This window comes from Pocillopora verrucosa, chromosome 14 (genome assembly GCF_036669915.1).
Source record: "Pocillopora verrucosa isolate sample1 chromosome 14, ASM3666991v2, whole genome shotgun sequence".
Taxonomy (NCBI): Eukaryota; Metazoa; Cnidaria; class Anthozoa; order Scleractinia; family Pocilloporidae; genus Pocillopora; species Pocillopora verrucosa.
In genome coordinates this window covers 17,893,034-17,920,687 of record NC_089325.1, presented here as the reverse complement: position 1 = coordinate 17,920,687, position 27,654 = coordinate 17,893,034, and the positions used below count along the sequence as shown (strand labels likewise).

The 27,654-nt window shown below is 38.9% G+C and overlaps 4 protein-coding genes and 1 pseudogene across 5 annotated transcripts; 2 read left to right on the top strand and 3 right to left on the bottom strand.

Moving 5' to 3' along the window:
* Nucleotides 1-339: 339 nt before the first annotated feature.
* LOC131787641 (uncharacterized) lies at nucleotides 340-4,716 on the bottom strand. 2 transcript variants are annotated; one of them, XM_059104730.2, is made up of 3 exons: nucleotides 4,589-4,716; nucleotides 4,149-4,403; nucleotides 340-1,998 (listed from the first exon to the last, which is right to left on the bottom strand). In XM_059104730.2, the coding sequence occupies exons 2-3, from the start codon at nucleotides 4,400-4,402 to the stop codon at nucleotides 621-623; spliced, it is 1,632 nt and encodes a 543-aa protein (XP_058960713.2). In that variant the 5' UTR covers nucleotide 4,403; nucleotides 4,589-4,716; the 3' UTR covers nucleotides 340-620. The 2 variants fall into 2 exon arrangements, with proteins under 2 accessions (XP_058960713.2, XP_058960714.2); XM_059104731.2 differs by having other exon boundaries at nucleotides 340-1,995.
* A 1,336-nt stretch (nucleotides 4,717-6,052) lies between these two features.
* On the top strand, nucleotides 6,053-6,827 carry LOC136277951 (uncharacterized; annotated as a pseudogene).
* A 612-nt stretch (nucleotides 6,828-7,439) lies between these two features.
* Nucleotides 7,440-10,102, top strand: LOC131787643 (uncharacterized). Its single transcript, XM_059104733.2, has 2 exons — nucleotides 7,440-7,953; nucleotides 8,747-10,102. The coding sequence occupies exons 1-2, from the start codon at nucleotides 7,706-7,708 to the stop codon at nucleotides 9,474-9,476; spliced, it is 978 nt and encodes a 325-aa protein (XP_058960716.1). The 5' UTR covers nucleotides 7,440-7,705; the 3' UTR covers nucleotides 9,477-10,102.
* A 1,153-nt stretch (nucleotides 10,103-11,255) lies between these two features.
* Nucleotides 11,256-16,254, bottom strand: LOC131787642 (uncharacterized). The gene is made up of 2 exons (XM_059104732.2): nucleotides 15,771-16,254; nucleotides 11,256-13,048 (listed from the first exon to the last, which is right to left on the bottom strand). Exons 1-2 carry the CDS (start codon nucleotides 15,923-15,925, stop codon nucleotides 11,659-11,661), a joined length of 1,545 nt encoding a protein of 514 aa, XP_058960715.2. The 5' UTR covers nucleotides 15,926-16,254; the 3' UTR covers nucleotides 11,256-11,658.
* A 2,549-nt stretch (nucleotides 16,255-18,803) lies between these two features.
* LOC131787638 (uncharacterized) lies at nucleotides 18,804-22,362 on the bottom strand. The gene is made up of 2 exons (XM_059104728.2): nucleotides 22,235-22,362; nucleotides 18,804-20,947 (listed from the first exon to the last, which is right to left on the bottom strand). Exons 1-2 carry the CDS (start codon nucleotides 22,336-22,338, stop codon nucleotides 19,294-19,296), a joined length of 1,758 nt encoding a protein of 585 aa, XP_058960711.2. The 5' UTR covers nucleotides 22,339-22,362; the 3' UTR covers nucleotides 18,804-19,293.
* Between the last annotated feature and the right edge of the window lie 5,292 nt (nucleotides 22,363-27,654).

Below are 27,654 nucleotides of genomic sequence, written 5' to 3'. Positions count from 1 at the left end.
AGAAACTCTAATACTAATAATGAGGGCGAAAGAGTGAAACTAACCTGTAAGTTCAATTACATTTTACGGCGTTCAACACCACATAAAGTTTTAAATACTTTTGAAAGAACACTGACACGAAAAAAAGGTTGAATGGCCATTGGATCCACTGTTTTCTGAACATAATAACCGGAAAGAAAGAGAAAGATTAAGATAATTTATGAGAGTATACTGGCATAGTATGTAATAGCGTATGGTTCAGAATAATATCTATTTTAATAGAAAACATCCATCTCTCAGGTGTTATGAAAACTCCACTTTAGCGACGTGAAGACGATTTCTCGCAATATTCCTGAGATAAATAAGTACTATTATTGTTGGAAACATAAAAACCAATCTTTAAATAGTAATGTGTTTATAAAAGAATTAAAAATTGAAAAACGAAGAAAGCGGAAATTTACTAAATTTAACTTGAAGTTAAAAAAGTTCCAGGCTTTTTCATTGTCTTTTCGGCGTCAGCAACATAACGGACATAGGTTACCATTTCCTTTACTACGGCACCCTGTACTAAAGCTCACTTGCAGAAACAAAGTTGAACAGAGTTAGTTACAGTTCCTTCAAAGGGATGAAAGTTCAAGTGTCTAACTCTGCTTCTGGCTCATTTTCAGCAGGCCAAACAACGACAGGAACTCCTCCTGATTGGTGTCTTCAGGGGTACAAGCTCTGTCTAAATTTGTTACAGGGCTAAGTTCCTCTTGGGCTTTATCATTCAAAGACTGTGTCCCTTTAAGTTTGAAAGTCGACGACTTTCGTTGGCCTCTTATGCGCTTCCGTCTTATTTTGGTCTTTTTAGAACACTTTGTTCCTTTGGCTTTCTTATCGTCACTCGACTGTTCCTGTAATATTCCATTGGGTAGATTGAGCTTTCTCTTCAAAACCAAATTTTTAATCGCTATCTCTGTTGGAACAGTTCCTACATCATCGGCCTTTTTCTCAATCTTAACGTTGAAAGGAGAATCAATTCTGCGAGGCGATCTTTGCTTTCTAGAGTTCTTTCTTGGAAAGATTGTTTTTCGTTCCCCTGAGGGAAAATAATGAATCTGAGCAGAGGGACAGTCTTTAGGACATACCGTCACTTCTCGATCCCCTGAAGATTTGCTGCATTCAATTATTTCTCCTTTGATGTGTCTGTCTTTTTTGTTTTGTTGGTAAATTCTATCTAAATGTCCATTACTCGGTATTTCTTCCTTTATTGACTGCTGCTGTTTAAGCTTTTCCAGCTCTATTGTATGTTCAGCTAGACGTTTTTTCAAGTCCAGTATCTTTTCATCTCTTTCTGTATACTGCTGGGATCTTCGTGGATTGTTCGGCTCTTTCATGAATTTGTCACGATAAATTGGATGGTATTCTATTGTATAGCCTTTAAAAATGCGAATATGGTCTTCTGTGACTTGAGTATCGTGCTCATCACAGTATTTGCTGTTTTTGTCATCAACACTTGTTTTGGGATCATCTCTCTCGTCGCTAGAACTCTCAGAATGGTGGTTATATTCGCTTTGATCCACGCTTCCATTCGCCTTTAAAACAGGATCTTCCAACTTGTTTAGAGAATACTTTTGCTGTTGATTTTTTTCAAAGATAGGCGGTGTGACTCCACGGGGAATTTCAGCACCAGCACTTTCTCTAAAAGAGCATGATTCCTCAAGCTCAGACGGTTCTTCTTTGACATCACTGTGGATGTCGTCGTCACTATCATCAATGTAAATGACGTCATCCTTTTCCTTTCTGCTTTCACGAGCAGCCGCCTCTGTGCTGTGGTGTTCAGAGTTTACACCTAAAGACTGAGTTGTAGACCCGTGATTTACTATCACAGGAACATAGTAAAGGTACACATTACCTCCCTCCACTGGATAAGTAGGCAAGTTCATCATTCTGTATTCTCTATGAAGGATCTGTTGGTATCTTAGTGCAACTTCCTCCCATACACGTCTTTGCTGCTCTGTACTTCCTGACGCGCTGCTGCATAAAAACATCAGTGCTCATTATCAGTCAAGTCAAACTCAAATTAAACTTCGTGCTCAAAGTCGATCTAGTCGTAGATTCCTACATAAACCACATGAATTGGACAACTTCGACTAAAAGTTCGACCTTTTGAATTCACGCTGATGGCGTAATGCAGTAAAAACTATATTAGAGCAATTTTCAATTGTGTCGAGTATATTTGAGATTGCGTTAGCTTTGCATCTTCAGTCTGTGATTGGTGAATAAAACTCGCGTCATAAAAGTTATAAAAGGACTAGATTTCAGTGGTCGTTATACGTTGGTGCAAGTAAACACCAAGTCAAATGAAATCGGAACTTAAGTTGGGTGTGCGGTAATTGCTCTGTTCTATTAAAGACAATACCTCATGTAGCATCATTGTTCTTGTTATGAGCAACGTACCTTGCCAAGTTGTTCATTGTCATCAGACGGAATGGAGACCCCCTCCCCCCTCCCGAAAAAAAATGAACGCTAACGTGGCAGTTTCTCGTTCTGCAAATACGCCATTTTCGCTAACGCTAGGCTTTTAACATTGAAGGATACTTTGTTTTTCCGCCAAAATAACGCAAGTTCGACAGTGGCCGCGGTCTCACTTTTGGAAAATCTCGAAATGATAGTGCACTCGTCTTAAAGGTAATTTATACTTTCAATATTCGGTAGTTAGTAGGTTGTTATTTTACAGGCGTAATCAAAACATTAGAATTTAACCCGAAAATAGCGCGAATTCCAAAGATATGAACTGTAGGCGCCTTCTTTTCACTTACAGAGGTGAACAATTGATCACCAAGCAGGATTGTCCCAAAGCTGTGCCATGTCGGTAAAAAACATACCGATATGGCCTTTGTAGACAAGAGCTTGCTTTCTTTCTTCTTAGAAATATCATTATGGCTAAAAATCAAATGAGAATCCAAATTGTTGTGTTCTTCCTGTTATTTGTAAATTGATAGTTTTAACGAAGTTGGTTTTACCTTCCCGCTATTATGGCTATTTGAAAGAAACCAGTTCTTTTCAATTGAAATAAAGAAAACAAAAGCATGTGTGCCAAAAGGAAAGCGACAATAAACCGGAACATAAATTTTCATCCTTTTGGCTCTAAGCAACGTGTCTTTCGTTTTCAATCTCTATGTCTGGGGCATGACTATTACCAAAACAGAAAACAAAACTTTCGAACCGACGTTAAAAAAACGTCAACAATTAAAACCATTTAAGGTGCGAAAGTGGCTCGCTTGGAGAAAAATAAAACATGTTGCGTGTTCTGTAATAATCTGAATTAAACCGCACACTCGCACCAGGTGTCTCATGGAAAAGCGTGGACAGAAGAAGTTAAAAACGGCGAAAAAGATGTAAACGGAACTCAATATGAAAATATATGGAACTCAACTGCGTGACATTATCCTACCAGTTGGTCGCCCGAGATTGAAGTCATGGCAGCCAAAGCAGCTGCAAATAAAGAATTTTTGCTCCTGGGATAACTGTTTAGCGCTGCACGGTTTCAAAATAGACATAGTATGCAAGAACTGATTGGGAAAATTGTTACAGTCCAGTAACATTTTCAATTGTCTTCTTCCTCAGCAAATAACCTGTATTCATTCAGCTGTCTCGACAGAGCTGACCTTCATTAAAATGCAGGCACGCAAATGATAAGCATGCTATGTCTACACGAGCAATAGCTCGGTTAAAATCTTCACACTTCAAGTGCGGAATTATCCTTCGAACAGAGATTCCGTTGCTTTACCAGTTTGCTCTCTCACAAAACCATCAGCATAAAAAAAAGAAATGGTGCCCTTGATGATTTCTTAATTATTCCTGTCGTAACAACACTCATGAGGAGCGCGTGTTCTCCAGCGCGTGACATCTTGTCTCGCCAGACAAGAACTTAACCATGATACAGGTACTGTAGTCGTTTAATCTCCCTTTTATTGAGCATCGATTTCTTATTTTAAACGATTTCTCAATTTAGGAGTATTACTTTCAACACATGTCTTTGTGGATGATCAACATTCAGTAAACACGTTCACCAACAACCTCCTTTGTAGATGAGTGTCATGACCTTCGACAAATCCGAATGGCCTCGAAAAAACAGACACTGGCACGGGCAGTAATCAATTGTTGTAGCGAATATCACCTACCTGTTTGTAAACGCAACAGAATTTGAAAAGGGGGGTTCAGGATCGTCAGCGATTGTTACAATCGTTTTTCCTCTCTCTGTGGTTTTGTCGAGATTTCCATTTGTTTCGATTTCGTTGTCAGTTCCTGTAGTGGTTTGAGAAGACGTGCCATAGCGAACATCAGTCGTTAATTTCCCGTCTACAGGTGAAAACGCGTTGCCTGGTTTTGAAGAACTCATCAATTTTTCGTGTGAAACAGCTTCAGCATTTCCCATGCTAGGTATTGAGATAATTTTAACAATAAAATATGAGTCAACATAAAAACTGCCTCGCAAACCCGCGACTGACAAATGAAAGCACAACTTAACCACTGCTGCGAATTATGCATGAATAATAACAAGCCAAAGGACAATATCGTTATTTTAAGATGCCCAGCTACTGCTCTCAAACTAGATCCCTACCGTAATCAAGTTACAAGTTGAATTGACTTTGACATAATCTCGAGCCTTTTCCTGAGTGTAAGCTGATTTTTGCCAAAAAGTTCCTAACACCTGACGTCAGCTTTGTCCCTTCGGTTATGAGTTTCGTGCCTTACTCTCGCCCGCCCGCGCATTCGTCAACAGTGACGCAACAATAATTTATATGAATTAAAAGAGCGGTTGCGTGACTGAGGTCAACGAAATAAACTAATTTGCATTTCCGATGCACATATAGCCCCATAGCAACTTCATATTGTTTCACGACACGCTTACGGTCCTAATCGACGTTTTTCTCTCGAAATTTCAGATTTCTTACACACGTTCTGTAGTTTACGTTTAAGCAATTCATAGTAGGCTGACCCGCGGTCTGAGGAAATTCAGGACTGGAAAAGTGGACTTTAAAAAATAATCTGGACTGCTAGTGTGATGGTGAAAAAAGAAAAAAGAACAACAAACAAAGGAAAAAAAAGAAGAAATACAAAAAAAAAAGATCGAGGATGTCTGAACTTCATCTTTTTTAAAGGTCTATGAAATTAAATTTTAGCTTGTCTTCCGCGTAAAAATTAAGATTACGAAAAGTAGAACCATCCATGTGTTCTTACAGGGAGCTAGTCGTTAAAAAATTTACTTTAGTTTATACCCAAGTTTACTGGCGCTCTAGGTAGGTAGACAGCAGAAGAAATGACTGGTAGATGTCGGCAACAGTGAAGCCTACACGACTGTTCGATCTCCTTAAACAAGAAAATGATCTTCAAAGGTGGATTTGCAGAAAAGACGCCTGCAAAAATCTAGGCTTCGACGAGATTCGAACTCAGGCCTCCCAGATACTAGATAATTCAGCGTTAACAACTGAGTTGAAAACGTGAATTGGCCACCATAGAGAGTTGAAAGGTTGACGTTTCGAACGTTAGCCCTTCGTCAGAGCAATTGGAGGAGTTGTGCGTTGTGTGTGGGTTTATATTCAGAATATGGAGCTACGCTATTGGTGGGAATATGGTGACGGATAACAGTCGGGCGCTCCTATCAACTGAGCTACGAAGCCAAATTTCAGCGGATTCTTGACCCGTTCGTCCGTATGACCCCGTTAATTTTACTCCTAAACTAGAACACACAAAAAAGGGAGTTGCTGTGATAAAAACAGAAAATCAGTGGTTTGGCGTGGGCGCATGGTGAACAATCAACAGTTCACTACAATCGCACGCTTAAACTCTCGATAAAAGGTTTTGGAGAAAATGATGACCTAGAGAGACTTCTTTGAGTTTCATGTACTCGTTAGAAAGTTGCATAACCAGTGTAAATTACCAGCTCGCATTATCAACTGGATTATAGATTTTTTATCGGAGAGATCCTAGCGGATTAAATTTGCATCAGTGTTTTTCTGAATGGGGCCCAGTCCCCGCCGGCGTACCACATGGTACTAAACTAGGCCCGTGGTTGTTCGTCCTAATGATTAACGACCTTGATAGGAACGCACAGCAATGGAAATATGTGGACGACACCACGGTATCTGAGGTAGTAGTAAAGGGCGGAGAAAGTCACGCGCAAGCAATAGCTAACAGAGTAGTTGAGTGGTCTCGAGAGAACAGGGTCCAACCAAACGCCGACGAGTGCAAAGAACTCAGGATCTTCTTTGCTAAAGAGCAAAGAGTCTTTGATCCCGTCATCATAGAAGGGAAGAAGGTAGAGCTAGTCACTAGTACAAAGCTACTAGGCCTTACAATGGCGAACGATCTAAGATGGAACGACCATGTAACTGAGATAACCAAAAAGGCTAGCAAGAGACTCTACTTCCTACTTCTACTTCCTAACTCAGTTAGAGCGGGAGTTCCGAAACAAGATCTAGCACTGTTCTACGCATCGTGCGTGAGATCTGTTGTTGATTATGCAGCACCCGTCTTTTTTAATGGTCTCCCCCAGTACTTAAAGAAAGAGCTGGTACGGCTCGAGAAAAAGCAATATCAATAATAACCTCAGGAAAGTGCAACTCGGTAATAGAGGTGGGGTTAACACCCATTTTGGAGCACTATTACGTACTATGTAGCAGGCTTTTTGATAACATTGTCAGTGATCCAAACCATAAATTGAAGGCGCTCCTTCCACCAGACCATGACAACTCATGCCTAACCTAAGAAGACAGCGCCTTTTTAACATGCCAAAGCTTTGCACGAACAGAACAAGTGATACTTTTATATATGCGATGTCGAAACAGTCGGGGCTGTAGTTTTATCCCACTTATATTCATACTTTATCTTTCAACATATTTCAATATGAATATGTTATATGGAATTTTTTAATATTGTCTTAAAAATTAGTTTTCGATTTATTTTCTAGGATTCATTTGTAATTTCAAGTATTGTAAATTTTTTTGTAATAATTGCATAATTCAGCCTTTGGCTGCGATGCAGTTTTAATAAACTATCTATCTGTACCTCTCCCAAATAACGGTTAGGTACTGGGACAATGATGCCCTCAGGGATAGGTTTAAAAGAACTCGGTAAAAGTACCTTGAAAACAGTGAATCGACAGACTCTTTATTTTCAATCAAATTTTGTTGAAACAAGGTGCTGTATATCTAGTTATGCGTCTTTGACCTAAGAAAGCAGTTGTGGGCAGACGTGATTGTTTGTATTGTGTCTCCTTTGAAATATGTGGCGTTCTTCTCTCGTCACTTAACGGACGGCTGATTGGCAGAGAAAACAATGGCATTAATCAGGACGCAATTCTATTTTGCTTATATTTGAATGTGATCAATATTTAATTATGATTCTTTTTTAAATTTGCAAGCCTTTAAATACTCAATGTTCAATCAAGCGTCTCTGTCTCCGTTGTTGATTCGAGGAGAAAGGACAAGGAAGCCGTGACTTACATCACACGGTAAAATATTACAGCGGTATCTTCGACGAGATGACATGCTTTGATTAGAATTCTTTTGCTACAAGCTTCAAATCAAAGGTATCGCTTATCACTCGCCAGTCAGCTTTGATAGCATTTGTAACTGTCTCGTGTTGTGAAAGTAACGCTGCCGATATTGAACTAAACCGGGCCGAATGTAAACGAAACTAGAACCGAAAAGCTCGTACGAAGTTTCCGGGTTTGCAAATGACCGCGGATCCGATAGCAAACCCGACGCTGACAAAAGCAATAACGCTGAAGGGAAATGGAAGCAGACTTAACATGTTTTCTGATGAAGAGAAGGCTATTACTCATGAGAGTAAACAAGACGTGAATAAATTGATCAATTTGAGCTTAGTTTTGATGAACAGTGTCGAAGAAATCCCAGATGAAGACGCTGCTGCGTACCGCGGAAGTACGCGGACACCAGAAGAGGACACACTACCCATTGAAAGGTTGGTGTATTATACTCTGGCCTCGACATTGCATGATAACGAAATAGAGGTTTTAATGATTTCTTCGTCATTTCTCGAGAGCCTGGTTTACCAAACAACCTGTGTCTTTTCCAGCGCTGCAACGATTCAGTGTGCACTCTTATAATCTCAGCAAAACATCAAGCTTAAAGCGAAGCTAGCTTGATATCAGTTAATTAATTAAATATTTTTGCCCCGCGTTTTGCGTTGCGTCACAAAAATCCAAGTTGACTTCGTGCAACTACTATGAACAAAATAACGTTTGATTATTCAACTATAGCAGACGGTCCCTAAACCATGTAAACAAGTGCATGGCGTGAAAATATTCAATTAAATGCTTCGAATAGTGATTATTAGCTCGCGCGTAAATAATAAAACAGATTGATTCGGTACATCGTATGTCTAGGGTTTACTAGTCAACATTCATAATGTAATTTCGAAAATCTGTACTACAAAATATCTTATAGAGGGAAAAATGAGAAAAAGTAGCATCTACATCATTTTCACTTTAATTTCGCTTTCGTTGCCTTTCATGAAGTCCATAAGCTGTGTTTGTGACCAAGTGAAGTCACAAAATTCGGCCCGATCGCCTGTCTTACAGACCTTCAAGTGTTTTCCTACGTTTTTGCACCCGATCTGTTCACCAAAGGAATTGTGAACTATTCCCCTGACAGCCCAAAGCGTGCTGCAACCGTTGCCCTTGGCTAGTCTGCGACGTGATGTTTACTTGCTGTCGTTGTTTCTGTTTTGTTTTTTTATATACATATATATACAGTGCACAAGGTTTTGACGACTGGTGGAACCATTCCTCAGTTCGGCTGTACCAAACAGATGAAGAGGAACAGCTTCCTTATTGGCTCGACTATACCGAGCACATAGACAGTAATGTCTACAACAATGAAGTTAACGACCCTTTTGGCTCATTAAAATTCAAAACTGTTGTCTCAGATCATGACAGCGATCAGTTGAATTCCCCTTATGGTCACGAACATGGTGAGGTCAACATAACAACTAAGACAGACCAGAGAATACAAAGTTTGAAGGCTTTGCTGGCGGAGCAAGAGAAGACAATTAGCCGGCTGAGGAGTGAAACCATTACGAGGCTTCCCGAGTCAAAAGAAGTTCTTAGGATATTAACACAAGAGCAGTCCGACTGCGGTCAAAATGAGAGGAATATGCCAATTACTCAAACTTGTCACTCATATGAAACAAAGAATCATTTTTGCCAAGATCTCAGAAGCGCAAATCGTAAACGGATAGGCCCAGAAGATACAGGTTTGTCGAACTCAAAGCGATATCGCTACAATCTTAGAAAAGATGTTCCACGGCAATTTAGAACTAATTTTGAAAAGAAAACCGGCAAAGTAAAAAGGTTTCCCAAACACGATTTTATGACTGAGTGCGTCCACTTTCCAGACGTAAGGAAAGATGACCTCACGCAAGAGGAGTTCTTGTCTTCTCTTGGACTTTTAAGGAGCACCAATAAGTTAAGTGGAACTAGTTGATTTAATGGCAAGGATGAAAAGTCTTTCCAATTTCGAGTACCAGTGCAAGGATTCAGGATAATTTAATTCTGTAGCAGCCCACACCTCGGAAGGAAATGGTGTCTAAGGGCAATCCTGACAGAAACCAGGCAAAATAAGTGGGGGACAAAGGGAAAAGAACGGGAAGAAACTAAGTTTTGTTTCCTTGCAACAAAGCAACAGTTAAAATAATTCATAGGAAAACCGAATGTCATAATTCGAGATGCGTGACATCTTCAATTCCAGATCGATGGTCGCAGCCTCGCAACAATCTCACTGGAAAGCAACCTTTTATATATATATATATACGAAATACGGAAAAAAATCCGGTTTAATTCTCCTAATCAGACCTTGTCGTTAACCATCACCTAACAAAACTTCATGATAATCCTGAGTCATCGTGATTATCGTACTTGAAAAATAAATCGCCCTCGTGGAAATACTCCGAAACAACTGGATGTGACGTAGACGGTAAGGGCCGATGTGTCTTACTTTAGAGATTATCAAAGCCGGAAGCTTTCAGCTGCTTACGGATTAAGGCATGATTGTATAACTTTCAGTTTGGTTGGGGTTACAAACTGTATCGTTCGTTATCACAGTTTTGAAGAATCAAATAAAAATAAGATTTATATATCATTGTAAAACTTAAAAAGTAAAGATTATGAAAATAACAAAATTTTCGAATATGGAAGCGATCCTCGCAGTTATAAACACTACTTAAGTAGCAGTGAAAATAAGGCCTGAAAAGAATTCAGGGGCGTACGGGATTTAAACCCATGACCTTTGCGATACCGGTGCAGCGCTCTGGTTATTATGTTGGTTTCAAATAAACCCCGGCCTTATTTTCACTACTACTTAAGTAGTGTTCATAACTGCGAGGATCGCTTCCATATTCGTTTCTCCAACCGCAGTTCACATATATGATTTTCATATATTTACAGTCACTTATTCACCATTTCGAGGATTTATTTGGAACCAACAACCATCCCCGCAAACATCGACACCCTGCTGGAGGCCTTTCCAACTTTGACGCGTTTCTTTCTTCGGTACAGGTTTCCCTAAAACATTATGTCAGCCGCATCTGGCGTCCTTTTTCTTCGGCAAATTAAACTTAACTACTTTCTCTAACTAAAGAGCAAAAAAACGAAATTTGACAATTTTAACCAGACTTTGTTGACGGCAACCTTAATTGCTCTCATATTTTCAAGGGATCTTCGCATATTGCATCATTGCAGATTACTTTGAGTCGGGTGAATTCTGTGGGTCCAAATGTGCCACTTACTTTGCTCTAAAGTAAAGCAAAGTAAACCAGGATTCGATTTAAATCACCCCCTCCGTTCTTTGGTTGATTTTACTTTTTCTTTCAAGTGGGTTAATCAGCGCTTATCATTGCTGCAAATCATTTGAAGAGCTCTTTAAGGGGGACCGCCCTGTCTTCATTTGCATCAATTGGACCCTTCGGTTGTGATATCAGAATCGTGGCTTAACAGTAAAGACGCAACACAACAAGGTAGATATTGCTTAATCTGGACAGGTCGTCATCTGGTACTTTCCTGTCTTCAGGCTTAGCAAAATTAAACTTTCGTCACCGAGTCACTTTTCGGCATGAAGTATTAACCTCAGTCGCTTCACTTCACTTTTCAAGATTAATTTTGAGAACACAGATTTATACCAAAGAAAATGTTCTTTAGATTTCGATGCAGAAGGCAAAACAATTTGAGTTTTAAACGAGTAACATTAAACTTGAAATCTCTACCCAGTAGAAACTTGTCTAAGTTGTGAGCCTAACAAAGGGTTTTTCAACCAGCCCACTTTGACTCACCCAAGTCAAGGAAGAAACCTGCTATATTGGTAAACTGTGGCACTCTTTATGTCAACTCTATTTGTCAAGTATTTTCTTACAGTTGAATATGGAAATGATACAACACGACAAAAAATATGTATAGAATAGTTACTTCCTTCCTTCTTGTGAAGTTAGTGAGAGAAAATTTAGTCATTTGGAAAATACGATTTCTTCTTTGTGGGAAAATGACATAACAAGAAGAGCATAATAATAATTAAGGTGGGATATGTTGCAGAGACGGTCAATGTTCAAAACTTGCTCCGGATCCTGTGCAACTGCGCGAAACACTGTACCATGTCCTTTCCCTGAACTGATTAAATTTCAATTTCTTTTTATACACCTTCTTTTCAAACCAACTCGCGACAGAAATTCATCTTGCTCAGTTTGGAAGCAGATATCATTGCCATCTTGCTTAACCACGCAAGTATTGTTAGGAGACTGCGGCGCCGCCTTTTCCTTTTTTCTGTTCCTGAACCGGCGAGCATTAAAAATATCAAATGATTTTAACACGTGTTGACATATGTCATCTACACTCACTGTTTTAAAATTTCGCTTTTGTTCCATATCGGTTTTTGCACATGAATCTGCCAGGCTTGAGAACCATTTGCCACGTGTATCTAAGGTTTTATGGTTTGATTGGACGTGTAATCTTTCCTTCTGAGTTTTAAGCCTTGCAAGCTCTTCTTCTTGTTTGGCTAGTCTGGCTTTAAGTGTCGTAATCTTGTTCGCACGATACGTCGAGTCCAACACACTACTCGCGTCATGGACAACACCGATGCTACTTAAGGTTTGATTCCTGTCTTCTGTAATTTGGCTCATTTCGTCTTTACTCGAACTGCTGTTATTACTCTTGTCCCATAATTTTTGTACACTTCCATCATTTCGATTGTCAACCTTGCTATTGTTACAACTGTTGTACAGAGTTCTTTCACTGTCACATCCCTCGGCACCGTACTTGCTCAAGCTTTCACGATATGTTGTTTGACACCTTCGTTTTCTTTTCCTACCTCTGTCTTTGTGCTTATTTTGGCTACATTCAGTTTTAGCTGCATTACCTTCTTCATTATCAGCTGTGTCAATTTTCTCCTTTAGTTCATCATGCTTACTTGGGTCGTCCAAAATGGATTTTGAGATATTTTCATTCATATCATTAGATCCTTTGTCGACACTAATTTGTTCTTCTCCTTCTTCGTCGATAGTAAGATCTATTATCTTATCCGGCTGCGGAGATTTCTTGACAGAACTGGGGCTACAAAGATCACGATCTTGTATAACCCTTTTTGCGGTTTCACCGTGATTCAACGGAAACTTATAACGGTTCCCCTCGTTTAGACTGAACTCTCGAAAACCGACTATTCCAGTTGTTTTCATGTTCGTTTTGACGGAATTCAAACTGTAGACATCTACAATTTGAGGAAGAATTTTGTTATCCATTGTCTTCTTTAGCACTCTGCTATTGCAGTTATTAACATCGGTGGTGTCATTTCCTGTTTCCGTACGCGTCTCTGTTTGCTTGCATGACGTGTCCTTTGGTTTTCCTTGTAAACGTGATCCGTCATGCCCATTCAAAATTACTTGTGTTAATACCTCAGGTGAACCAGCGCTACTCTGGGTAACCAGTTGATCATCATAGTACTGGCCCAATATTTTGTATTCTTTTTCAATTATCTCTTGATATCGCTTGGCTACCTCGTTCCAAATTGGGTCAGACCTAGAAGAGATGTCAGAAATTATCGATTAGTCGGTAATCCGAGGCGACATTGTTATGTCACAAACCTTGACATGTTAACAACAACAATATTTGAGCCATTAACACTTAAACAGAATTTCTCTTGAATCCTTGGAACTCTAGGAGCAAATGTCTTTCTTTCCTATCTGGGCCAAGGATATTGACTTTTAAGTCCTAGTAATATGAAGCGTAACCTAGTTAGAATAGTTGCGTGACGAGACAAAATAGCCGCTGCGAAGGAGACCACGCTTACACTTCGTCAGAGACCAAATGAAAACATTCGGGTACAGTAAGCTTCCGCGAAATATCATTCCCATTATTTTACAGAGAGAACAAACTGTTTTGTCTCAGGTTTCCGCATGTCTAATTCCGTAAACTCCCGCATATTAGTCCCCCCCCCCCCCGAGTTAAAAGCTCCCAGTTATAGGCCCAGCGACCAGAAAACAAAAAACTATGTATCTGATAATAAGTCCCCTTTGGCTTTTCTTGTTTTTAGGGTTAAAAACTAAAAATTTTGATGAAAGGAGGGCAAAGATGAATTTCGAGGGAAATATATCAACTCCCGCTTCATATGTCCCGGTTTTGTTCGTGTTGTTGGTTTAAATTCTGTTCCAGATGTAACGAAATTAATTCGATTTATTTTGACAATGTTAAGCTTCATTGAATGAAGATAAAGTATCATATTTCAAAGGGTTTCACTTGGGCACAACAATGGGGGGCTCCCTGTTGCCTATCTGGTCTTTGCTTCGTTATTGTGGAGTACGCAATAAATTGCAGGTTGTTTACAAGGAATTTACACACGATAGGGTTAAGTCCATGGTACCTAAGAGCGAATGTGGTTGGTAGAAATGTCGAAACACGTGATAATTACGTGGAAAATTAACCAGTGTTATGATCCCTGTGAATTTTTTTTTCAGTTGTATAGGAATAGTCGCATAATTTAGGTTGTTGACTGGAAAATGTAATTTAAGGAAGCTTAAGCCCAATTCATAGTGAAAAGTTACCTTGTAACTATATTGGGACAATACCATAGCGCTCTAATTGGTACGAGATAAACTCTAATGCTGTGATTTGTTAGGTGCGAGATACCTGTCCTAATGCTGCGATCTGGTTGGTGTAAGATACGTACCTCAATGCGGCGACCTGATTGGTGCGGGCAACAAACCTCTCGATTCTGACAAAAAGTTATTTTACTATTTATTATGATTTTTTCAAACAACTCAAAAACGCCAGGCAGATTTGTTAAACACGCTATGCTACTCTCCGTCAGTGGAGACAGTCATTGTTTGGTCTTTTTCACCGGTAGGACGGGTGCGACAACAACTGGATCTAGTTCGCACCTTAAAGTTGTTAAAGTTGTTTAATTCATTTGTGGTGAATGTGGAATTTTGAAGAATTTACAGCTTCTCGACCCGGGATCGAATCTATTTAGTTTGCGTTCAACCATCGTCTCCTGTAATCCGTTGATCTCCTCGAAAGCTTGATACAGGCTGCATACGACATTCCCTGCATACTTCTAGTGAAGATTTTCGTTTCACCATAATTATTTCCTTTGGTGACCAATGTGACTAAATTTATGCTTATCGTGATATCAGATACAGACCACAGTGTCGTTTGAGAAGCATGATTGCTCGTTCCGCTGCTGTGTTACTTCCGAAGGAGACTATAAAGAAGACTTATGACGTCAGATAAAATAGCACTTCAAAATAAGTGAGCATGGTGATCCTATGGGTCATAGGTTACTTGCTGGTTGACAAAATCACGAATCTTTGGAAGAAAGCGCTTCGCTCGCTATTGTCACAATATTTGTGAGGGATATTTAGTTTTCCGCAACTCTCATTAAAGGATTGCATGATCGTGAGATTCAAAGTACGCGGTATTAAAATGAAACGTGGATTGTCGCGCGATGAGACCCAGGCCACCTCGGCCTTCTCTTCAGCTTAAGCAACGATAAACTCCTCCATTTTTATGAATAAAGCTCCACATGCTATCGATTGATAACTGGTGACCAAAACCAACGTCACGTGTTGTACTTCGTGTGACTAGTAGTTATTTTGTTCGTCATGTTAGTAAAGAGTAAGACCCACTTTCCCGCAAAAAAGAATTTCGAAACAAAAGTCCTAACAAATAAAGATAACTTTAGCAATTAATACACAAACCAACGACGATGTTGAGACGACAGAAAAACTGCAGTTGGTTCGGGATCGGCGCTAGCAAACAATCGTTAAAATTATTACATTCCAACACAACATAACTTAGTCGCTTTGTGATATCAGGTATCTCCAAAACAGGAACTTCGGTCTGCAAACCACCAGTAATTAATCAGTGAGAAAATGAACCGCGGTACAACATCGCTTAATTTGCCGCGCATTGTTTGACACAGTTCTCTGACCTTTGAGTGACGAGAGTTTCGGCGCGACTTCGGTTAGAATATAAATTAGGAACGTTCCGCATGAGCACTTCTACACTTTTGTCTGTACAAATATGAGATTAGAAGCATTCTCTCTCTTCTCAAAAACCTCCCATCTTCGAAATTACAAGTTAAACGAACGTGCAATGTGTAACACGCTTTTCTTTCGTTAAGTCGTGCGACAGATTAGGGCGCGAAGCCTCTGTACGGCTTGACCTCCGAGCAGGATACACCATCGGTCCCTTCAAAACAAACGAAAATTTGCTCTACACTAAAAATTACACTAACACAAACCTGTGTTCTGTTGATTCAGAGTTATCGTTATATGACTGTTGACGATGACCGATCGGGATAAAACTGTTCGAAGAAGATTTACACGCGTCTTGCGGCTTGCTTGTGCCGCTGTCGAGTGATCTTCGAGGACCGCAACAATCAACGTACGATGACATGCTATGGAGGCTGAACTTTCATTTATAGTTGGAGGATCTCTGGATCTTGTGATACTGACTACAAGTGTTTAACTTCAAAAAGTTTGGTAAAACACGTCTTGCTTTTCAAACAACAAGGTGCCTCCGTTCGTGGAGGAGGTCACGCTGTTCTCAATCTCCCACGTGCCTGGAAAAATATGAAACATGAGCGATGATGTTTCTCGCCGATGAAGCGTTGCGAACTTTGATCTGTTTACATTAGTCTGTGACGTCAGAAAGACGTAGAATATCCCGCTTTGGAGGACATATCGTAAGGTGCGACAGTGTTTTCTTCATGAATCAGTAACGAGAGTTCGTACCTTGTGGCAGTCATGCGTGCTTTTATTATGCTAATTTGAAGGTTTCGCATTATTATTATCATATCTGTATCACGCAGCATGCAAAAATAGAGATAATATTGAAGAGATCCTGGCTCTAGAAATGTTCAACTCGATATTTCGCTTTTAAGACATCTTTTAGACGACATCTTTTAACAAACACTTTTCTGTAAGGAATATCATAGCAAAATATAATTGACTTAAGCCCAACAATATCGCTGACAAGGATAAGTGGTAGAAATATAACTCTTCATTACACTCCCCGGTGGCTTCGCTTTTTAGGGCTGCACTAAAATTCCAGAGACATCCATCTAGTGTTCTTCAATAACTCATCTCACTTAAGTTGTCGCACTCAAAAGTATTTCCTCTTTGCATACGTACTTAAAGGAAGGTAAGTGCTGGTTTCGAGAACCGAATGAGTTACACTCGGTCTATAATGTGCACAAAATCTGGCCTCTGAGAATGATTGGGTTCGAATCAAGCGGATCAGTTTAACTATTCTGTATGCTACGTCAGGAGCCTATTAGTGATGGGCTCCTGGCTACGTGGACTGACGTTCGGTAGCGACAGCCATAACGGAACTATTAAGATTTTAGTGCGCAAGACAGAGCGGCAATCAGTCTAAACACTACATCACATTGGTGGCTGAAAATTCAAGTTTACCCATTACTAAAATGCATTCGAACCCAAAGGTGCTTTCTCTTTATTTTATAATTTATTATTATTATTATTATTATTATTATTATTATTATTATCATCATTATTGTTACGATAATTTTATAATCTTTCCGAAAGCGGTAAAAGGTGGAGTCTTCTATCGTCTACTGAGGGAGACCCCCTCTCGGGTCAATGGCCTAATGATGCTCCCTAACAAGGGAAAAAAAATCTTAGCAAGTCTCACGTGAGAAAGTGTTGCTTCAGTCGAGAAAATGTAATTTAGAATGAGGAAATATGAGAAACTTGAAAATTTGTCTAATTAGAGCTTATCACTCAGTTGAACGTGCGACTGTCAACTTTTCGGTAGTATTAATTTCACCAACTTGTCTTTTCGTTACTTTTTACTTGAATAAAGCCCTCTGTTTCTACGGAGATTATTTTTCCCGATGATAAATTTCAAATTTCGATCAGATTTCAAACAGGGTTTACTTACCTGCCCGCAATCGTACTTAATCAACACTTATGAAACTGAAAATGGCTCGATTGTAAATACGTCTCATTCCTTTGGATTACCTCTAATAGGAACAAGTTGCGATTGGCCGTACCACTAATAGTGCCGTCCAACCGAGCTTCATTAAGCTGGTCTCTTACTTCCTTTCCTCTGTCTCATTCATCCGCTTAAATGGCAAGTTTATTCTCGTCAGTCGTAGTGCTGCTACTATACGGGTAACCGATCAAGTCGCGCAAAAGTCGTGTCGCCTGAAAATTTTTTTAGTCATGTCTTTAGTTTTTATACGCGTTAAGAAACAATTGCTTCTAAGATCAAACTTGAGACTGTAAATAGGCAATTAAGTTGAGAAATCTTTATTACTCGAGCGGTGTTCGTTTCCGACATTGACTACAAAGAAAACGATCAAATGGTCAGAATTGAAATGTCTGCGTAACGACCCTAAAAGCGTGGCTCATTTCACAACTACGCCTATTCCAGTTTGTAAATCCGGCCAAGCTTTTGCATTTTGTTGGCCCTGAACGTTATAACAGATACAGTGTGTAACACGGCTAATAAATACAATTTTTTTGTGTTTTTTTTGTGAAACTCCCTTAAAAAAGTGTATGACAGTAAGATGAAACACGTCGCAGAATTAAACAAGTTTAACTACAACAGTTCGCAGTGTGCTGCTCACTACTTTAATTCAGAGAATTAATTGTCAGTATGGAAAACGAAAGACAGCAATTCAGTCGTCATAAAAAAGGTCTGGATAGAAGCAGATATGTAACGAATTTAAGAAAGTGAACGACACTTGTTTATTTTGGTCAGAAAAAGCTCATGTGATTTGAGCCACGTGTTAGAAATAAAATTTAGAAAACATCAAGAATTATGAGATCTGATTGGTAAAAGTAAACTAGTTTTCTGTAATGACTTATTGATGAATTAAAGAAAATGAACAATACGTTTAAAAACATGTTTCGACAGTTCTCCTGTCATCTTCAGTTCTGAAAAATACAACGTAAAAAGTTGAATTTAAAGTGTGTAGCAAAATGCTTATTGGACAAAACAAACAATAGTGTCAGAACAATGTATGCATTTACAAGGAAAGTTAAATTAACATGTGAGTAACCTACTCTTAATCACCAACTTTATCATGTTAATTTAAAAACTTTCCTTGTAAATACATACATTGTTCTGTTACTTTTGTTTTTTGTTCAATCAGCAATTTGTTACACATTTCAAATTCAACTTTGTACTTTGTATTATTCAGAACTGAAGATGACAGAAGAACTGCCGAAACATGTTTTTAAACGTATTGTTCATTTTCTTTAATTCATCAATAAGTCATTACAGAAACTAGTTTACTTTTACCAATCAGATCTCATAATTCTTGATGTTTTCTAAATTTTATTTCTAACACGTGGCTCAAATCACATGAGCTTTTTCTGACCAAAATAAACAAACAGACTGGACGTTAAATCCACAATGCTCCATCCTCTGGCACCGTAAATGCTGAGATTGGAGACAACTGGTAAAGATGGCTACAGCAGGCATTGCTAGCTCAATAAAAAGTTTTACAGAAGTTCTTACTGTAGTTAAGTCGAAAATTTATGCAATTAAGGGCTTTGTTATAAAATTATCCTCAAATATGCCGTATTAATCCTTGCAACCAAGCAGAAACTTCAACAATTACTGCAAAATGTTTCGTTTTTTCAACGTAAGTTCAGGCAAAAATACTATATGAAGTCATGCGTGGTAAAACTCAGCGACGCCTAGTTTTTGAGCACATTACTCAAGCAGATAGTATCGCCTAAAGGCAACAATGACCACTATTTTCATCAGCAAACTTGAATTCCTTTTATTGGCTAGTAGATTCTCAGCAAACCTAGCTGAAACAAGAACTCTTCCTGACTATCAAAATCCCCGGGTATCAATTGGTTGGTGATGCCAGTAGAAAAACGTTTGTTATCGACGCCTACCGCATAATTCCTTGTCGGGAGGTGAGCGTAGTATGGAACTCTTCTGGTGGAATACAATTTGCCATCTAAGGTTCTACTGAATGATTTGATCACCTTCTGAAACGCGTTCTTTAGATCATCCATTTCGCCCATATTAACAGCCTCTTCGATTTCTTTTCCATCGGACCAGATCTTTGTGTCTTGCTTAAGGCTTACATCACGCACTTCGTTGTCTCCCAGAGACTCTGTGTCTTTCATGTCTTTTGGCTCAAACCATTCTTCCTCAGCTTCTTCTGTTAGTACACCTTCAAACTCTTTTTTGCGCTTAAGATTCTTAAGTTCCTGTTCCTGCTGTGCAAGTTTTTCTTTAAGATGAAGAATTCTATTTTGATGAATGTCAATACCAGGTAAGGAAGAAATCGTACCTGACGGGAAATAACCATTACCCTTACTGCTTCCTGCTGGCTCCTTTGAAATCACCCCCGTCTCACCGGGGACGGGTTCCCCATTAAAAACTGCCAGAGAATCCTGAAAGGATTCCTGAGTATCTTTCTCAGACCTTCCTTGTGTTCCAGCAGTGGTCTCCGTCATTTCTGTTTCTGTATCCTTAAATGAGCCACAGTATTCAACCTGAGAACATGCTTGGTTCACAGTATCGCTTTTGAATTCTTCACCTATCAAAGATTGATCGATAGTCTTGATATCATTAATTAAACGCCTCTTTTTGCTCCTCCTTGTCTTGGCCTGCTGAAAAATGGCCCTCCTTTTCCTTCTTTTCCTTTTCTTATTAGCATCGATATTACTTAGTTCTTGCTCCGAGACGTTTTTTTTTCTCGCATTGACCATTACTTCCGCCTCATTAACTCTTTCATTCTTCGAAAAAGGGTTTTTTTCGGGTGTAGAGTTGCAAGGTATTTGGAACCACTCTTCCATGAAGGTTCTTCCTGACAAGCTACCACTTTGGACGTCCTTCTCTCCAAGTTGCATTGTATCAATGTCTGCCATACCAAATATATGCTGGTTCCTTAAAAAATTGGTATCACGCGAACTTTTTCGCCTGCTAATACCAGTACACTGAAAATTTGGTACACATTTATTGTCATAATAAGTCTGAATTTTGCCTCCTTCATTGTTTGCGCTGCTGTTAAAGGTCTCCTTCTCAATTTGCTCGCATGGTTCATTCTCCCATGACTTTCCAAAAAGGGGTTGGGCAGTTGCCTCCTTTGGTGAGATGACTATGGTCACATGATCTCGGAAAATTTGCACAGGTAATGAGGGTTTTAAGCTAAATACTTTAACAATTTTGGGAAACGTTTCAATATCTTTCTTCTCCTTTTGATGCATGACAACTGAATGGTGAAATTGTTCTTCATTATCCACTGGCTGTGCTTGAGGACACTGGGCCAACGGATATGTTGCCGAGTGTGTCTGTTGTTCTGTTTGCAAGGACGTAACCTTGAATGATGCCATAGTTTGACTGGAATTTCGCAGTTTGATATCCTTTTCGATTATTTCCTTATATCGTTTGGCAACCTCCTGCCAGATTTCATCAGCATTTGTCCTTCAGGGAAAAAAAATTAAATCACTGAGAAAAACATTCGTTAAGTCTGGCGGTAAAAAATTAATTTTAAAAAAATCGCTCCGAGAGCAAATACTTACAGAGAGACAGCAAATTTCACGATGTTTCCGACCCTTAGATATAACGAAGTCTTCGGCGTTTTAAAAAATGTTATTCAGCCCAAACTGTCGGCAGCTTTTCGCTACGACGAAAACACTGTACCACTAAAATCGTCTGCTTTATTGAAACTGGAATGTGTGTCCGATGTTCGAAGACTTACTTCATAAACGTGACTAGAACGTTTTAAGAGGCGAATGCGTCAGGTCCGGTTCTATCTTTGATTAGAATGTTAAAATGTTAAAACTCAGCAAAACCAGTATTTATGCCTGATCATGCATTTCATGTCCTAGTACTCATATGTCAGTTTAATTTTCATGACCGAACATTCAATGATGATTTATGCGGTTCAACCATGATTTCCTCTGGTACAAAAATCGATCAAAGAATTCCCAGAGCAACCGTAATTCAAGAATGGTCGGGGTCATGCCCCCCGGCCTGCGTCACAAGGGTAGCCATGTATAAATGTCAGCATAATCTGCTTAGTTGAGACAAAACGTAACCGCAAAATAAAAACTAACTTTAAGTGTGACGTGGTTAAGATCATTCGTTTAAAAACAATCATTAAACCTACTCGTCACGTTCAGATTCTTTCCTAGTTTTGTTTTGAAGAGCAGGAAATCTTTACTCTAAAGTAATGCTAAAATTACTCTCTAAGTTCCCTATGGCTACTCGAGTTTTTATCTAAGGTATGATGTGGAACTATGGGCAACTTTCAAACGACATAGTGTTTATCTTATCAAAGTATTATGCAGGGACGCATGCATGTTAATTTCCATGACGCGGCAACAATGAACACGAGACTTAATGAGTTAAAAAGTAGCTCTACAACCCAGACAGTAATTTACCAACATGGCTCAAATACGGCTAGGTTATAGTAATAACGGAAAGCGAAACTGACATACGCTTTTATTTCCCTCCGTGTCCTTTTACTTCGTTCACCAAAGCATTTGTACCTTGGACCATGATTACATCAGACAACACACGAATTTAACGACAATAAATACTTTATGATGAAAGAATTATCATTTGGCGTCGATATTTTGATGCTTGCAATTTACTGCGAGTATCTGTGAGTATCTGATAGTATAAAAGAGGACATTATGATAGGGTTTCAGTCGAACTCTAACAAACTCCCTTTATGACAAATCACCAAATAGTGTCTTCACTAACCTGTAGTCGGTGAATCCGAAACCTAAAGCGGACGGCTGTTCCAATACATCGCTCGAAGAAAGGCGACGCTGTGAAGATTCTGATACAGTCGTTGCCCAATCCATATTATTATCATGTGCAGATTCCAATCTAATCCACCAGAGCGTGACCGTCATGTGCCCGTGGAGTATTGGGGAGAGTCATGTTTAGCATAAAGAAATTCGATATGAGGCAAGTCCATATTTAGTTATTCAAGTTTGAGCATCTTATACTAAGGAAACGTTAGTTATTTAAGTTTGAGCATCTAATACTAAGGAAACGTTAGTTATTTAAGTTTGAGCATTTGATACTAAGGAAACGTTTGTCCCAAGATTGTAACATTGATTCCCTAATAAAGTGAATGGGAAACAAACCTTCCCCCACCCTTGGTACCCCGGATAGAACGCAACGAGGGCGGAAGAACAAAGCCTTTTCAAATGGTTGGAGAAGATACAAGATGACGCTTATCAAAATTAGGCCTCTATGGGGAGCCATACAGTTCTGACATATAAGAAGCCAAACTAGCCTGCACTTGTAATGTTCCAATGCACAGGAAACATATCATGCATAAAGGCGGCAGCAAAATTGGTTAGTTGTTCTGTTTCTTCAGGTGCAGTCCAAAAACAACCTAATAGCTTAGTTTATTGCAATCTGAACACTTTGTTATCCAATAATCTCTTAACTGCGGAGGATATAAAATCAGAGTTCATTTACTGTCCATCATTCCTATAACGACAACATAAATGAAATCTTAAAATTTGATTTTTATATGGGGACTGAAAATCAAAATATTTCTGTCACATGACAAGGGTGATGGGGGGGGGGGGGGGTGGGTCACTGGCCGTCAGTTAACTTTAGCTCCTCTGATTTTTAACGAAATTGTTTGTTTATCCTCTTTTTGTATATATCTTGAAATGTCTTACTTCTTTGCATTTCTTAGCTAGTTTGTGATGATATTCATTGTTTATTCTCCTTTTGTAAATTGTCTACATCCCTGTATTTCTTACCTAGTATTTAGTCTTAGCTCGCGAGTACCTTCTTGTTAACCACTTGATTGTGATGTTGGTTTCTGCAATCAAAATTACTATTATTTTTATTCATAAGTGTTTCAATTGTCGAAGCCCTTTTCAACTTTCTTCTGGGCATTTTGTGTCTCGCTTGAAAAGCTCTCGCTTTCGAGGAAGGGCCTGATTCTTCTAATCATTGATACATCAACAGGTAGACGTCAAGGGGCGATGGAATAGGAGGCTCAATGAAAAACGCTCATGAAATCTGGGTGCTTTGCCCACTTTGAAAAAGAGTGATGAAAATCGTGGTTCTGATACCACTTTCTAAATAACCATTATTAATATAAAACATTCCTCCTCAGGAATGATCACCAGGTTACCTGCTTTTTATTTTGCTTTTGTTTTTGGGATTGTCCAATCGACACTGACCCTCATCATTAGGAATATGAATGACACACCACAATGGACCCAAGCTAAAAGGAATAACAGAGAAAAGCAATCTAAGTTTAATGTTTTCCAAATGGGTTTCGATGATTTCATTGTATATAAAATTTTCTATAGTGGTGGTGAGATCTGAGTGACTGCGCTTCCCGTTCTCTTCTGTTGATAGTTACGCTTTGTTTTGTTTTGTTTTTTTCAGTTCACAGTTAATAAGAAGGAAAAGGGAGTTTGATAAACATTCCATAAACTCCAACTCTTCATTGAGGTATTTCCATACGAAATAAGTTAGTCCCTGTTTCTTATATTTAAACGTATTGCGACTCGCACAGACCGTTGTCATTATTTTTCTAATATTTACACCTATATAGATTATATAAACATTTTTGCTCGCGCGTTGCAAATTTTATGAAGGATAACAATTACAATAGCCTCTAATTTGCGCGAAAACATGCATGAATATTTTCCGCGGATATTACCCATTCCAAGATACCAAATTTTTCCTAAAGTGAAGCTCAAGGAAATCTGTGGGCTTTGGGGAACAGATATCGTCCGAGGAAAAATATAGAGGCTATTGTATTTGTAAGAAAAACGAAACAAACTACCAAATAGAAAATTCCTGTCCTTACGCCCACACAACAGAGCCACCTTTAAGCGACAGTGCATCAAAGTTTGGAATCAAAAGAAGAAGAACAGCCGAAAGAACTTACCTCGAAAAACCTGCGCGACTCGCATTAAATACCCCAATAAAATTAACATTTGACATGGAAAGATTTTCAAAAGGTTAGGTTTTTTTTTTAATCTCAATTGCTGCTTGAGAAGAAGGGAAGAAACTAAGGCTTCTGATTGAGACTGAGAGTTTTCCAAGTTGCCAGATTTATCTCTGTGTTGTATTTTTTCTTTTCTCTTTCTTTTTTTGTAGTCTTCGATTTAACATTATTTACGTGGGATCAGGTACGTGAGAAACATTTGAGCAATTGTCACAATATTTTTCGCAATAACCGGAGAATCCTACAACATGCAAAGCAGTGGAAAAAAAAAAAAAAAACAAAAATAACGGAAGCAAAATTTCCAACTGCTTGTATTTTTGTTTAAATCTCAAATCAATAAAATTTCAAGGTTGTGATTTGAACATCGAGGTGTTAATTGGGGCCGAAAGGTATATTGGCAGTAAATAACAGAGCATTTCATGACCATATCTTTTCCGTTAACACGTTTCTTCATCCGATAGGTAGTTTGCCTGAAGTTCTCAGCAAAAAAGGCCAGTTTCATCTTATTCAGTAATCAAACAAGGTATGTATTTGTTTTAAGCTGGAAGAAATATCTTCAATATTCTGAAAACGATGTTCCAATGGTTCACTTTGTAATATATATATATATATATATATATAGGAAGTCTGCCAGTCGATTTTCGCGTGGAACAGTGCTCAATACGTTGAAGCAGAGCAGAATAAATATATATATATATATATGGGAATAAGGAATATATATATATATATATATATTCCTTCATTTGATACTTGGATCCTTATTTTTGGTAATACTTTATCGCAATTCGGTGTCTATCACAGTCATAAGTTTCACAAGAAACTGCTTTAATGCTGAAGATAAGTTGTTTGTCTCCTCTAGACAGTTGACGTCTGTCCAATTTATTTTCATTTTATTAAGAAAGAGATGATTTACCAAATTTTTCTCAGCTGATGAAGAGTTATTTTAAAAATGAGAATTTAAACGTTTTCCCCATCTTTACATTCCATATCAGTTATATTTTAGTTCAGGTTTTTTTTCAGCATTCATCGTTTTTGGAGTTTAATTTCTTATTCGTATTTTTTTTAATGCAGCAAAATGTGTATGGTTTTTAATTACATTGTCTGATTTTTCGGGTAAAAGTGGTAATGAAAAGAGCAGTATTGATGACTAACGTATTGACCGTGATTTGAGCGGAAATCCTTTCTCATAACGGCACTCCAGTGAGAAGATGTTTCACTCGAGTATTATTAGGCTGATTCGCGAAAACTAATTAACAAGTAGAGAAGCTTTGACTGTGCTCTGTTCTATTGTAAAGCAAGCAGGAAGACGCGAGACGTAGTCGAGTGTTTCTCCCTACTTCTTCTTCCTCTCCCTATTTTGTTATATAATAAGGAATCCGTTAAATTCTCCACGCATTACTTTCAATTCTCAAAACATAATTTATTTCCAAAGCGAACAACAGTGTCGTCAGCAGAATGCTACAATAAGCCAATCAGAACTCTTGAAAGGAGACAAATAATCTGATAGGTTGAACAAGACTAAAGCTGTCAAAAATGTCAAACGGTCAACGTTCACAGTTCGGCAGGTCGAATTTGACACTTTTTCTTGAAGTTTTTGGTCTCTAACACAGAACCTGGGAGAGAAAGTTTAGTGAAATCCGACCGTACTGAAGCTCATAAAAAAACGCGAGTGTTTTTTAAAAAACAAACTGCTCAAGGCGTGTGTTTTGTAAATGAAGACAGTCGAATTCAAACCTGAAGAGTGCTTGGGGTGACAGCGCCGTAAAACTCGGCTGCTGTGACCGATGTGGCCTTCCACTCAACGCTTCCGAAAGGATATCAGAGCAAGCGCTTAGTCGTTCACTCGAAGGGCGGCCGATGTAAATTCTGAGGCGTGCTTTAATGCGATGACCGGAGATTGCCATGATGAGCTACCCGCGATGTAGCATGATCGCAGTCGCTCTGGCGCCCTCATAGACTTCTTATGCGAACTTTTGGCCGCCGTCAGTAATACCAGATTCACGAACATGTCTTTGCTTCCCTAGCTTTTAGAATAGACCAGAGGGTAGGTGTTTATGTTTAACACTGTTCGGCTCGTGAAATCCGGAATAGAAAATATCACTTTTATAAGTTAAACTAGGTTTCAAAAGGGTCCTAGAAACGAAATTTCACAATCTAGTGCCTTCTAATAAAAATACGCGCGTAGGTTTGCTAACGTTCAAGCCTTCATTAGCGTTAATTTAGTATATTAACTATCATCTTCTTGCTGTTGACGGATCTTCTTTAATTTCTTTCTCTCCAAAAAGCCGCTACCATGAAGCTTCCTTTGAGAGCTGTTGTTTTCATTTTATTACTGACGTTATCCGCCTCAAGCAAGTCCAAACAGAGATCAACGTCTCACGCAGATCATTGCCTTAACCATTGTTCAGGTGTTTGGCACGCGTGCATGACATCATGTGACAATTATCTTCATTGCATGGAATGTACGGTCAAGATATCTAAATGTCGAGAAGATTGTTTGACAAGGCGAAGGCTGAGTCAACTGCACTCTACAGAGAAGAAACTATACCACGTACGTAAATGATTTACAGAACTGTACCACGCTCGTAAACGATTCACAGAAAATGCAAATGAAACATGTATCTAAGTGGAGCTGAACTCATATCTTGAACATGGTAGACGATGTACTGTGATCCGTGCTTCAGCATCACTTTATAAAAAGATTTTATCAGCCAAAAAGGGAATAAATATTCTCTATTGCAATACTGTTTATTTGAAATCCTCCTTCAAACTACCGTATCTTCCCGAATAAGCATTAGGGCGCTTATTAAAAATTTCGGCCTAAAGGGGGAAGGGGGCGCTTATTGGAAGGAGGGCGCTTTATCGAGGGATAACAACTTATTGAAATAGCGCAGAAATAGCAAAAAAATCCTAAAGAACAGATAACACACATAAAGAAACTCTGCAAGCAGATGGAGATAGAAATAACTGGAACGGAAAATTAAAAATATTCTCCTGTAATGATTCCGCTGTAGATGAAGCTTCTAAAGGTCATAAAGTAAACTGCAACAGAAACAATTTTTTCTTGCATCCCTACTATTTACGAAAATGAGGGGGCGCTTGTTTGAAATTATGGCCCTGGGGAGGGGCGCTAACTCGGGGGAGTCGTGTTGTTGGTGTGGCTGTTATCCTGATGGCGTAATCACAA